Genomic DNA, 13,249 nt, shown 5'->3' on the forward strand with positions numbered 1-13,249 from the left:
TTCCTTTACTCATGTGGCCAAAGCCACCTCCCTCAACCTCGTAGTGTCCCCGCTCGGAGAACGACTTTCGTAAGTCTCACTACCAGCGGCCACAGGAAACACCAACCATCTCCGACCCGAATCCTGTGTAGCCTCCCTTGTTACAGTGGTCCGGTACCCGTGACCACCACTTCCCTCACTCCCGTAGTGCCCCTACGGACCCACACGTAAGTCCCACTACCACGTGGTGCTGGAGACAGCAATGCCTGCTTGAATCCACCCGCCACAAAAATAAAAACTGGAACACTACCAGCATCAGCGCTCGAGGCTGAAGTGTCCTGTCCTCTGCAAGCAGAGAAAATAAGTGTCCAATGAGGCTAGCTAAGCTGTCAAAGCGACACTATGGGGAATCCCCAGGAAGCAGTGAGTCTACACCCCTCCACAGATTCCCCCCTCCTATTTTTCCTTACTGCCGCAGCTACCCGGCAGCTAAAAGAGGTAAACAGGCAAAAGAAGACCCCCAGGAAAACTTCCACAGGTCCACCCCCCTTTTTCCTTACAGCCACAGCCACGTGGCTCCTAAAAGGGGTAAACAGGCAATAGAGGACCCCCAGGAAAACTTCCACAGGTCCACCCCCCTTTTTCCTTACAGCCACAGCCACGTGGCTCCTAAAAGGGGTAAACAGGCAATAGAGGACCCCCAGGAAATCTTCCACAGGTCCACCCCCTTTTTTCCTTACAGCCACAGCCACGTGGCTCCTAAAAGGGGTAAACAGGCAAGCACTCTACCCGGGCACTAAGCTAAGGACAGACCAATACAAACACACCCAGGCAACAGATAGTCAAAATGCAGGTAAACAGGTGGGTAACAATAAGGCCCCCGGGCAAGTTATTACCTGACTTTGATGTCCTCCCGGCAGCAGTCGCAGACACTGGGATGGGTCAATCAAAGGGGCTGGAACATACCGGCTAGGCTCTGCAGCAGTCTCTACCGTGTACTGGGAGGTGATCAGTCTCCTTTCCTTCCCCCAGGATTCCTCCATCCAGCGTCTTCTGGGACGGCTGACCGGCCAAAGGCCATAACCCAGAGCCCCACGTTGGATGCGCCAAATTGATATAGATTCTTTTAAGCAAACAAAGAAGTTTGAATGACTATCTGTTCCTGTCCAAATTTGAGATGATTAAATTGCGTATACGCAGAAGTAAATTCACACTGACACACGGAGTTCAGGTTAAAAGAACTTCGAGAAAATTTAATGGCATCTGGTTAAAAAGCGGGTTCGCAGACCCTTATAAAGGCAATATTACATCATCATAGAATATCAAGATAACAACAAATAAACATCATTAATTGGGTTAGGTGTTAAGTGGCTATGTCAATACCCACCCATCAATATTATTAATTGGCTTAAGTACTAAGTGGACGGCTAAATGTCCTCCCACCGAGAGGTGGCGTCATCTTGGACACGGGAGTGGACACGATGGCTCAGACGCCATTTTGTTAGCACGAGGCTTTACTCGATGGGAGGGGGGCTTTAGGCGCCATTTTGAGTAGTTAGTGCTGTTAGATTCGAGGTCAGGTTCAAGGCTTTTTAGTGAATGGACATTTCATTAGTTCAGTTCTCATGATCTAACTATGGCATACAATGTTTCATACTACAGGAACTTGACAATTCCGGTGTTGCTCATATCCTTCTAGAAAATACATTCTCTTTCTAAATGCTTTTAGGAAAATCTGTCATATAATGAAGTTAATGGAGTTAATGGGAAATGTAATAAGGGTTTTAATAATTCTATAACACAGTTGCAATCAAAATTATTCAACCCACACTGAAAATCAGGTTTATTGTCAACATTTGCAGAGTTTCTGCTGTTTGCAATGAATAAATCAAACAAGAGTTATTGAAATAGCTCAACACAACAAATGCTTCCAGTGGTTTCCCTAAATTCAACAAAAAATGCAACTTATAATGACTTCTCCAGATCCAAATATGGAAAACAGTTGTGGTCTCAAGTCACATCATCATTCATTATTTCCAACAGGTGTGCTTGAGTTGGACCACTTAAAATACCTGAACTGGTTAGGGATCTGTTGAGTGTCACGTTTGACTGCATATGAGAGCCAAAAGAATGGTCCACAAAGTTAAGAGAAGAGATCATCGCCCTTCACAAACAACGAACAGGATAAACAAGATAACAAAGGCATAGAGACACAGTTGGAAGCATAGTTTGCAAGTTCAAAGTTAAAGGAACAGTGGTTACACTACCTGGATGGGGCAGAAAAAATAAGCTATAGATGGCTACAACCAGAACTCTGAGAAGGCACGTTGCAAAAAACCCTGGAGTGACTGCAAAAGACCTGCAGCAAGACTTGGTGGAAACAGGCACTGAGGTTTCAGTGAGCACAGTAAGGAGCGTACTAACCAAAGACATACACCACCACTGACCAAAAGGCACAAGACAAATTGGCTTCCAAATGCTCAGCTCAGCATCATATAAATAAGCCACAGAAGTTTGGAGATTATGTTTTGTGGAGCAATGAAACAAAACTGAAGCTTTTCGGCCCAATGGATGAGCGGTATGTCTGGAGGAAGAAGAATGAAGCATATACTGAAAGTAGCGCTCTGCCTACAGTTAAGCATGGTGGTGGCTCGGTGATGCTCTGGGGATGCTTTGCATCCTCTGGCAGTGGAAACCTGCAGCGCATGGAAGGTAAGAGGAAGTATCATTGAAGTATCCAAAAATCCTAGGAGAAAACCTCATGCTGCCTGTGATGAAGCTGAAGCTTGGACATCATCAGGGGCGGGCTGGGCCGGGGGGCAGGGAGGCAATTGCCCCCCAGGCTGCCCGAAATTCTTTTAGGACCGACCGCGGCGGGCCGGCCCTTTAAATGCTGCAGCCGCCGAGTGCTCTGTAAAGAGCGCTCAGATGGCTGCAGCAGCTTTTCCCTCCCTCCTCTCCCCTGTAGCGTGGCCGAGCTGCTTTCCGGTCCGCGGTCCCGGCCGGAGTGATAGGAAGGTGCACACTGAGTGTGCACCTTCCTGTCAGTCCGGCCGGTTACAGGAAACAGAAACTCCTGTTCCGCACGGAGTTCCTGTTTCCTGTAACCGGCCGGACTGACAGGAAGGTGCACACTCAGTGGGCACCTTCCTATCACTCCGGCCGGGCACTGCGGACCGGAAAGCAGCTCGGCCACGCTACAGGGGAGGGGGTAAGAAGAAGGGATGGGGGGAGTAAGAAGAGGGGAGGGGGGGAGTAAGAAGAGGGGAGGGGGAAGTAATAAGAGGGGAGGGGGGGAGTAATAAGAGGGGAGGGGGAGAGTAATAAGAGGGGAGGGGGGGAGTAAGAAGAGGGGAGGGGGGAATAAGAAGAGGGGAGGGGGAATAAGAAGAGGGGAGGGGGGAATAAGAAGAGGGGAGGGGGGAATAAGAAGAGGGGAGGGGGGGAGTAAGAAGAGGGGAGGGGGGGAGTAAGAAGAGGGGAGGGGGGAATAAGAAGGGGGGAGGGGGGAATAAGAAGAGGGGAGGGGGGAATAAGAAGAGGGGAGGGGGGAATAAGAAGAGGGGAGGGGGGAGCAAGAAGAGGGGAGGGGGGAATAAGAAGAGGGGAGGGGGGAATAAGAAGAGGGGAGGGGGAATAAGAAGAGGGGGGAGTAAGAAGAGGGGAGGGGGGAGTAAGAAGAGGGGGGAGTAAGAGGAGGGGGGAGTAAGAAGAGGGGAGGGGGGAGTAAGAAGAGGGGAGGGGGGAGTAAGAAGAGGGGATGGGGAGTAAGAGGGGAGAGAGGAGTAAGAGGAGGGGGGGAGTAAGAAGAGGAGAGGGGAGGGGGAGTAAGAAGAGGGTAGGGGGAGTAAGAAGAGGGGGGAGTAAGAAGAGGGGAGGGGGAGTAAGAGGGGAGGGGGGAGTAAGAAGAGGGGAGGGCGAGTAAGATGGGAGGGGGGAGTAAGAAGAGGGGAGGGGGAGTAAGAGGGGAGGGGGGAGTAAGAAGATGGAAGGGGGAGTATGAAGAGGGGAGGGCGAGTAAGAGGGGAGGGGGAGTAAGAGGGGAGGGGGAGTAAGAGGGGAGGGGGGGAGTAAGAAGAGGGGAGGGGGGGAGTAAGAAGAGGGGAGGGGGGAATAAGAAGAGGGGAGGGGGGAATAAGAAGAGGGGAGGGGGGAATAAGAAGAGGGGGGAGTAAGAAGAGGGGGGAGTAAGAGGAGGGGGAGTAAGAAGAGGGGAGGGGGGAGTAAGAAGAGGGGAGGGGGAGTAAGAAGAGGGGAGAGAGGAGTAAGAGGAGGGGGGAGTAAGAAAAGAAGAGGGGAGGGGGGATAAGAAGAGGGGAGGGGGGATAAGAAGAGGGGAGGGGGAATAAGAAGAGGGGAGGGGGGAATAAGAAGAGGGGAGGGGGAATAAGAAGAGGGGGGAGTAAGAAGAGGGGAGGGGGGAGTAAGAAGAGGGGGGAGTAAGAGGAGGGGGGAGTAAGAAGAGGGGAGGGGGGAGTAAGAAGAGGGGAGGGGGGAGTAAGAAGAGGGGATGGGGAGTAAGAGGGGAGAGAGGAGTAAGAGGAGGGGGGGAGTAAGAAGAGGAGAGGGGAGGGGGAGTAAGAAGAGGGTAGGGGGAGTAAGAAGAGGGGGGAGTAAGAAGAGGGGAGGGGGAGTAAGAGGGGAGGGGGGAGTAAGAAGAGGGGAGGGCGAGTAAGATGGGAGGGGGGAGTAAGAAGAGGGGAGGGGGAGTAAGAGGGGAGGGGGGAGTAAGAAGATGGAAGGGGGAGTATGAAGAGGGGAGGGCGAGTAAGAGGGGAGGGGGAGTAAGAGGGGAGGGGGAGTAAGAGGGGAGGGGGGGAGTAAGAAGAGGGGAGGGGGGGAGTAAGAAGAGGGGAGGGGGGAATAAGAAGAGGGGAGGGGGGAATAAGAAGAGGGGAGGGGGGAATAAGAAGAGGGGGGAGTAAGAAGAGGGGGGAGTAAGAGGAGGGGGAGTAAGAAGAGGGGAGGGGGGAGTAAGAAGAGGGGAGGGGGAGTAAGAAGAGGGGAGAGAGGAGTAAGAGGAGGGGGGAGTAAGAAAAGAAGAGGGGAGGGGGGATAAGAAGAGGGGAGGGGGGATAAGAAGAGGGGAGGGGGAATAAGAAGAGGGGAGGGGGGAATAAGAAGAGGGGAGGGGAGTAAGAAGAGGGGAGGGGGGAGTAAGAAGAGGGGAGGGGGAGTAAGAAGAGGGGAGAGAGGAGTAAGAGGAGGGGGGAGTAAGAAAAGAAGAGGGGAGGGGGGATAAGAAGAGGGGAGGGGGGATAAGAAGAGGGGAGGGGGAATAAGAAGAGGGGAGGGGGGAATAAGAAGAGGGGAGGGGAGAATAAGAAGAGGGGAGGGGGGAGTAAGAAGAGGGGAGGGGGGAATAAGAAGAGGGGAGGGGGGAATAAGAAGAGGGGAGGGGGAATAAGAAGAGGGGGGAGTAAGAAGAGGGGAGGGGGGAGTAAGAAGAGGGGGGAGTAAGAGGAGGGGGGAGTAAGAAGAGGGGAGGGGGGAGTAAGAAGAGGGGAGGGGGGAGTAAGAAGAGGGGATGGGGAGTAAGAGGGGAGAGAGGAGTAAGAGGAGGGGGGGAGTAAGAAGAGGAGAGGGGAGGGGGAGTAAGAAGAGGGGAGGGGGAGTAAGAAGAGGGGGGAGTAAGAAGAGGGGAGGGGGAGTAAGAGGGGAGGGGGGAGTAAGAAGAGGGGAGGGCGAGTAAGAGGGGAGGGGGGAGTAAGAAGAGGGGAGGGGGAGTAAGAGGGGAGGGGGGAGTAAGAAGAAGAGAGGGAGGGGGAGTAAGAAGAGGGAGAGGGGGAATAAGTAGAGGGGGAGGGGGGAGTAAGAAGAGGGGGCAGTAAGAAGGAGGGGAGATAAGAAAAAGGGGGGAAGAAGAGGGGAGGTGGAGTAAGAAGAGGGAGAGGGGGAATAAGAAGAGGGGGAGGGAGGAGTAAGAAGGAGGGGAGATAAGAAAAATAGGGGGGTAAGAAGAAGAAGGGGAAGTAAGAAGAAGAGGGGGGGAGTAAGAAGAGGGGGGAGTAAGAAGGAGGGGAGATAAGAAAAATAGGGGGTAAGAAGAAGGGGGAGTAAGAAAAAGAGTGGGGAGTAAGAAGGAGAGGGGGAAGTAAGAAGAAGAGGGGGGAGTAAGAAGAAGAAGGGGGGGTAAGAAGCAGGGGGGATGTAAGAAGAAGAAGAAGAGGGGGTAAGAAGAAGAATGGGGAGTAAGAAGAAGTAGGAGGGTTAAGAAGCTCTAAGGGACAGAAGGGACAGCTCTATAGGACAGGGGGCAAGACAGGGAGCTCTTTCACACTATGCGCACACACACACACACACACACACACACAATGCATCCCTTACACACAACCAGAAACACATAATACATCCCTTATACACAAATACACACTGCTTCCACTACACACAAACACACTGCATCACCTGCACAAACTGGTATCCCTATACACTACATACCATAAGCACACATATTAGATCCTCTACAATAACTCATAACACATCCCCTACACACTCCACTCCCTGTGAGCGAACTCATGGGTGGGTGGAACATATAAGTGGACTTATGAGTGGGCCTTATGGGCATACCCACCGTCAGGCCCTGGGGCCCAGACCTTGAGCCCAAAAAATAGAGCTGCTTCTAATTCTCCCAGAACATTGAATTTTGTGACCACAGTTGCAAACAGCCTCCAGAGATCCTGTTCTACACCAGATCAGTGGAGCCAAACTGCAGCCCATCATCATCCTCATCTAATTGTAAGTAGGCAATCTAGTATATTATTAGTGACACTAATCTATAATTTACCTCACATTAAAGGGACACTATAACTTAATGAAGTGGTTGTGGTGTCTATAGCTGGTCCCTGCAGGCTTTTTAATGTAAACCCACACTGTGTGCAGCACTGGCGTTCATATGGCAGATCATATGGGTGGGGCATTGTGATGTCACATGGGGGGGCGGCAAATTTATATTTTGTCTAGGGCGGCAAAAATCCTTGCACCGGCTCTGATCCTGGGCAGGTGCACCAGTCTACTGGTGACCCACAGGAGGGGAGTTCACTGATTGCACTGCACTCTCCTCCTGCCCAGACCCGTCTTGACTGCAGTGCAAGTGCCCTCTGCCCTCTACCCCTAATTTACAGTGGCTCACACTCACAACAAGCAGTGCCTGGAGCCCTTTGCAGAGACGGAAACAAAGAGGTTCTGCGGCAGCTGGCCGTCCTGCAAGCATTACATTAAACAGCTGTTCCCCATGCAGCCACAGGTGGCGTTGTGCTGGGAGACTGTGATTACTCTTCACTTCCTCCCAGCCTACAGAGCAGCGCATGGGGGAGAGAGAGGAGGAGGCATGATTTACTCTTACAATAAATCCTCTAAGCAAACCTTTATAAATATGGGGGGATCAGCTCTGTTTCCACAGTTTATTGGTGTTTACTCTGATGTCTGTATTAATATTGAGGGATGTCTAAGTAGTAACGTCGGTGTGTGTCAGCAGGGCCAGCCGTTGGGGTGGGCAAGCTGTGCGGTCACGCAGGGTGCCATGACAACAGAGGCACCCGGCGGCCAACACAGCTCACAAGTTGGGTACACCAGCATATTTAATTTAAACGATTCGCTGGTGGTCCACTGGTGCGCACCAGCAGTAGGTGCAGTCAGATCATATCCTCTCCCTCGTGGTTCCGGCGCTCAGTTAGTGAGTCAGAGCACAGGCTCAGAGATTCTCAGCCTGTGCTCTGACAACATTGAAAGTCAGAGCCGTGAAGGAGCGGGTATGGCAAAGAGCTACGGATTAGCATAACATCAATATCCGTTATAAAACCAGGAAAAGGTGGGCATGGATGGTGAACTGATTTGGTGGCGCAATGGGCAAATTGACTGGTTTTGCCCCCAGGCCTAAGGCTGCCAGCCCTCCCCTGGACATCATTGAACCTTCCAATAATGATCACAAGTATACATCAAGTTTCACCAAGGCTTGATTGCAGAAGAAATCCTGGAAAATTCTACAGTGGCCATCAGTCACCTGACTTGAACCCCATAGAAAATTTCTGGTGGAATTTAAATAAGGCGCTCACAGCACACAAGCCCTAGAATATTATGGAACTAGAGGCCATTGCTCATGACCAATGGGCTAAAACTCTTCAGGAACACTGCTTGAAGCTGGAGTCTGGCTATGCTTCTAATTTGCAAAAGGGTACTCTACTCCATACTAAAGATGCTCACTGTAATTTGTATTTTTAGTTGAATTTGGGGAAACCACTTGAAGTATTTATTGTGTTGAGCTATTTCAATTGATTTTGTTTGATTTGTTCATTGCAAATATCTGAAAGTCTGTACATTCTGAAAGCAAGCCTTATTTTATATATATACATTGTATTGCTTGGTGCCTTCATTTTCATTTATAGGTCCCTAAAGGCCTTTTAGCCACTGTCAATATTTTAAACCCTCCCCATTGCTGGGCAGTGGTTGGGAGGAGGGGTACTATAGACAGGTCCTCCTTATCGTCATCGCATTGCCCATAGGATTATTATAATACAGTTTTGTGCCTGCACCATGTCAGATTGGGACATAGAGATGCTTTTCTCTACCTTATGGTTGAATGGGTTTTTTGTTTGTGGAAACTGGCTAACAAGTACTGGTCAGGTGCCACCTGATTAATCTCATGCAACTGAGGTTTTTTCTCTTATCTGCCTACTGCTTGCAGTACCTGTGGGCAAGCATGAAAAATGTGTTTTAAAATATAGGCCTCAATTTAATAAGCATTCCAAATGATTCAGTAATGTTAGGGAAAAGTCCCAAGCTATTTATCTACAGAGGTCACCATTAAAGAATTATTGAATGTTTGTAGATGAGTCATTTGGAAAGTTTTTCTAACCGTATTGAATCATTTGGAAAGCTTCAATACTGCTTCCTTAAAGCATTACCAGGATTTGTGTACACTGGCAGCAATATCAGACAAGAAATGACATGTGAACATGCCCAAACCAAAATATAAACCTATTGTGTTTTTTTTTTTTACTTGTTGAGTCATAAAGTGGAAACACTGTCTAAATGCAATGCAATTAAGAAAGAAATACATATGTAAATATGCCATGTAGGCTAAGTATTGGAGAGGTACATGAATAAAATAAAATGTTAAAACAAATCCAGGTATTTCATTTTATATTGATTTGGCATTAAAGAAAGGCCATTTGGATGGCATTAAGGAAAAGCGGAACACTTCATATGGGCATTTAAAGAACTATAGAATATTCAATTGATATTAGAATGTTTTATCAATGAATATTGGGACAGCACTAGGGGACTTTAAGCAGCATAACAATTTTAATGAGATTAAGTGATTATAGTACCCAGAGTGTTCCTTTGAGTTAAGTGTCTCGAAGTCAATTCATTTGCGGGCTACTTGCTTATTCGTAGGTTTTCATTGGTGATGCTGATCCGTACTGCCAGATGCACTCTGACACACATTAATTCATACTCCCTTGCACACAGATATATACACACACCTATGTAAAACATATGTGAGGAAGGCTGAACTTGATGGACGCAAGTCTCTTTTCAGCTATGTAACTATGTATATCCATTCCAGAGTTTATTGATGGAGACTGCTTACCTGTTTTGAGAATGACTGCTTTGAGAATGACATCACTGAAGTTCCAGAACTTTATTAAAGAATGCTAGAAATTTAGTATTGAAGTTGGGCGAACACACAGCCTTTTCAGCCATAGCAAATAAGGATGTGATTGTAGATCAAATGTGAACCAGGCCAATAACAAATGAGGTATAGAGAGGTATGCCTATGGTTTAACCCCTTAAGGACCAAACTTTGGAATAAAAGGGAATCATGACATGTCACACATGTCCTGTATCCTTAAGGGGTTAAATATATGTCTTTAATGCAGTCCACAGCCATCCATTCCAAATTACATTATTTAGGGATCCACAAATGGTCACTAGACTGAACATCCTTCTGGTACTTAACAAAGGGAGAGTGGTAGAAGTTGGGTTGTAAGCTTTTTAGCACCAAAGTGACTGGACGTCCCTTTAAAACTATTGTGTTGTACAAGATGAGCTGAGCTGCTTTCTAATACACTTTATCAAATGACTAGGGTCTATGGACTAGAATCTCTCAGGGTTTATCCAATAAAAGGTAGTACCATCCCTCTATAAAACCTGCCAACCTCAAACACAGTATATTAGCCCAGATCGCATGGGATGGCAAAAGCTGCTGGGAGTGTCTGTAATCACTGCAACTCGTGATTACTAACCAATATCCAAACACACAAGAGTTAGAGGGTACATGCACAGGGTCCACTCTATTTAGTGGTGGGTACAATGGGGCCTTGCTGTTGTTTATTTTTTATTTTTTTATCCCCTCTTTGTACTTTTTAACCATCAGCATAGTACAGCTGATATGGCAACTATTTTGTTATCTTGCTTGTTCTATAAGCTTTGTTTTAGATGTTACTCTTAATCTACCTTGATATTGTTGCTTTTAAGTCCTGTAGTAATATTTATCTTCTTTTTACACATTCTCTGTTTTTCAGGGCACTGTGCTTTGTGATATCATTTTACTAAATTTCCTGAAAGGGGCTGATCAATATAAAGCCAAGAAGTTTGAAGAGGTAAAGCTAGAGTAACACTGCTGGGGAAAATGTCAAATTTATTTTGTGGTCATTTGTGGGTTTCTTGTATTCTTTGCAATAACCCCCCTCCCCTCCCCTCTCCCCAATATGACATGCTCACATCACTGGTGTATTCTTGCATAGGTGAGACTACAAAATGTTTTTCAATAAAGATATTGTGAAATCCCCAACAGATGATCTCACATATATGTACAATCTCAGTCTGAACTTTGCCACCTTATGGCTACAGAAATCAAAATAAACCTTACTTTATCTTGTATATTCTGATTTCATAGGAATTTCAGTCTTTTTGAATAGTTCAGTCTTTCTTTTTATAAAGACTCTATTTAGGAAAACTCAAAATTGATATTGTTAGAGAGCAGAAGAGCTGCTTTGAGAATGACAGTGGGCCAAATGCAGATGTTTGTGAGGTCATGGGAGTTTAATACGGATGCTGGGGAAGTTAGAGAACGGCATGGTACTTGTGGGAAAATGGAAAAAAAAACAAGATTGCTGGGGAAATATGATAAATATGTGACAGCCAATGAAGTTTCAGTGTTGTAGTGAATTGTGGTAGTCAAGAGGTGGCAGTGGAAATGAGGTCGAAGCACTAAGAATCCTAATCTGACTTAAAAATAACTGGAAAAAATAAGCTAATGAAGGCACAAGAAAAGTAAAGAAGCTTTCAAATGCACTTCCAAAAAAAAAAAAAAAAGTATAGGTAAAAGGAGACTTATTTTGAAATGTGAGAGAAAATGATATTGTGTAAATATATAGAGCATGTTAGGTAGATGTGATGATCATTGGCAGTCAAATATAAACCAAAGAAATAATGGTGAAAATTATTATTCTGAATGTATCTATTTATATGTACCAGTACATGCAGAATGCTTTGGAATAGACAGACTAAACAGCACACAGCTCACTGCAACATGTCTACAGAAAGCATGTATATCAGTGATATATATGTGAATAACACTCTTACAAGTATTTAGTAACATTTTCACTCTCTATCCATATATTATTTATCTTTTTTATCTTTCAGGTCTCTGATGAAACCCCCACTTTGGGAAGTCAAATGTATAAAAGTGACCAAACGCTGGCAGGACGTGCCGATGAAAAGCGGTCTACAGACTCTGGGGCCTTCTCAATAGGCCTGTAATCTCTGTATAGTCTTCTTCACTCTTTCAGGGTTATAACTGTGATGCTTTATGTGATCCTTCAACGTTCTCTTAAGTGCTTTGTAAATATGTTTTTATTTATTTTCTTTTTTAGTTTAGGGGTGTGACATATATAAAGAACTAATAGTGTGCTTTACACTAAGTACAAAACAAAGGTTTTGTTTAGAAAAAAAATACTCTTTGCTTCCTGGTTTCCTTTCTGCAATTAGTCCTGCAGACTCCACAGCTGATCCATGGTGGTTTTACACAGACCTAGGATAATTAGTGGTAGAAAAATTCTGTTTGACATCAGGTTCCATTTTACGTCTGTAATGAGTTAAGATAATGTTGCATGTAGACATAGCATAACGATTCAGCATGGAAAATGCCTTGTGAATAATACAAAGAGATAAGCAGATAGGCCGAGGGGACACAATATGAATAGAACAATAACAATATAACTGTAATATTGGTTAAATTATTAATTAGTATTCTTAAAGCTAAAATAATTTTGCATATAATCAATATTACAGTGTTTCCCGCATGGAACTGAAGAGCCAACAGGTTGCAGGAGAAGTGTTATAGTAGAGGTGTGGATTATGAACAAGAGGTTGTATTATGACCCAAATTGTGATCCTACAGCATTGCTGTGCTTAAAACATACAATATGACCTGTTATATATACATACATTTAATAATTATTATTTAAAAAGATGAGAGTTCCCCTTGAATTTATTCCTAATTTATTTTAACATCTTCCATTTACCTATCTAGACACCCACCTCTACTATACTACAACTTTTGTGGTATTGAATTCTGGCTAACCCCCTTCACTAGCTCTTTTCTTCGTAGCATCACCTTTCATAACAACTGTAAATACTAAATAAAAAAAAAGAAAGTTTAATATATGTATACATTGCCACCTCCTATTTTAGTTGAAACCATTGTGTCCTCTTTATGTCTGTTACAAACACCCAATGATTTTTAACACCATTATGTCTTTAGGACTGTTAGCAATAACATGAGGGTAAATATAGGGTTTATCAAATATGATGTAATATATATGTTGATTTTGTCCCCTAGGAAAATAATGCATAATCTAGATTGGTGTCTTTTTTGCACAAACAAAACAGCAGATACTGAAAACTATAGCTAAATGTATATCCATTTCCTGATATTTAGAAATTGTGTAAATTAATATTCTGAGAATGTTCTAGCTTATTATGAACTACTATCATTACCTCTGTAGTACATATTTTTATTAAAGTATACTTGTTCCGAACATATACCGAATCTGAAATTGGCATTTTTTTTTATCTACTGGTAGTATCAACAAGTGTCACAAAATAGAAACAGGGGTGATTAAAACAGGAAAAAATAAAGTTGCATAAAAAATAAATAAAAAAACAAGAATAAAACAAGATTCAATTGTTAAAGAAAAAAAGTAAAAATTTAAGAAAATGTGTGATGTATTTAGATTAAAGAGACACTCCACTTCAGAACCAAAAA

General features: G+C 45.2%; 1 protein-coding gene across 1 annotated transcript in view; it reads left to right on the plus strand.

Annotated features, from left to right (window-relative positions):
• Nucleotides 1-12,375, plus strand: part of P2RX3 (purinergic receptor P2X 3) — a 196,369-nt gene extending 183,994 nt beyond the window's left edge. The window contains exons 11-12 of the mRNA XM_063434918.1: nt 10,503-10,580; nt 11,626-12,375. Coding sequence (XP_063290988.1) covers nt 10,503-10,580; nt 11,626-11,742 — 195 coding nt within the window. The 3' untranslated portion in view covers nt 11,743-12,375. The remainder of the gene's footprint in view (nt 1-10,502; nt 10,581-11,625) is intronic.
• The last annotated feature ends 874 nt before the right edge of the window (nt 12,376-13,249 follow it).

This window comes from Pelobates fuscus, chromosome 10, assembly GCF_036172605.1.
Source record: "Pelobates fuscus isolate aPelFus1 chromosome 10, aPelFus1.pri, whole genome shotgun sequence".
Lineage (NCBI taxonomy): Eukaryota > Metazoa > Chordata > Amphibia > Anura > Pelobatidae > Pelobates > Pelobates fuscus.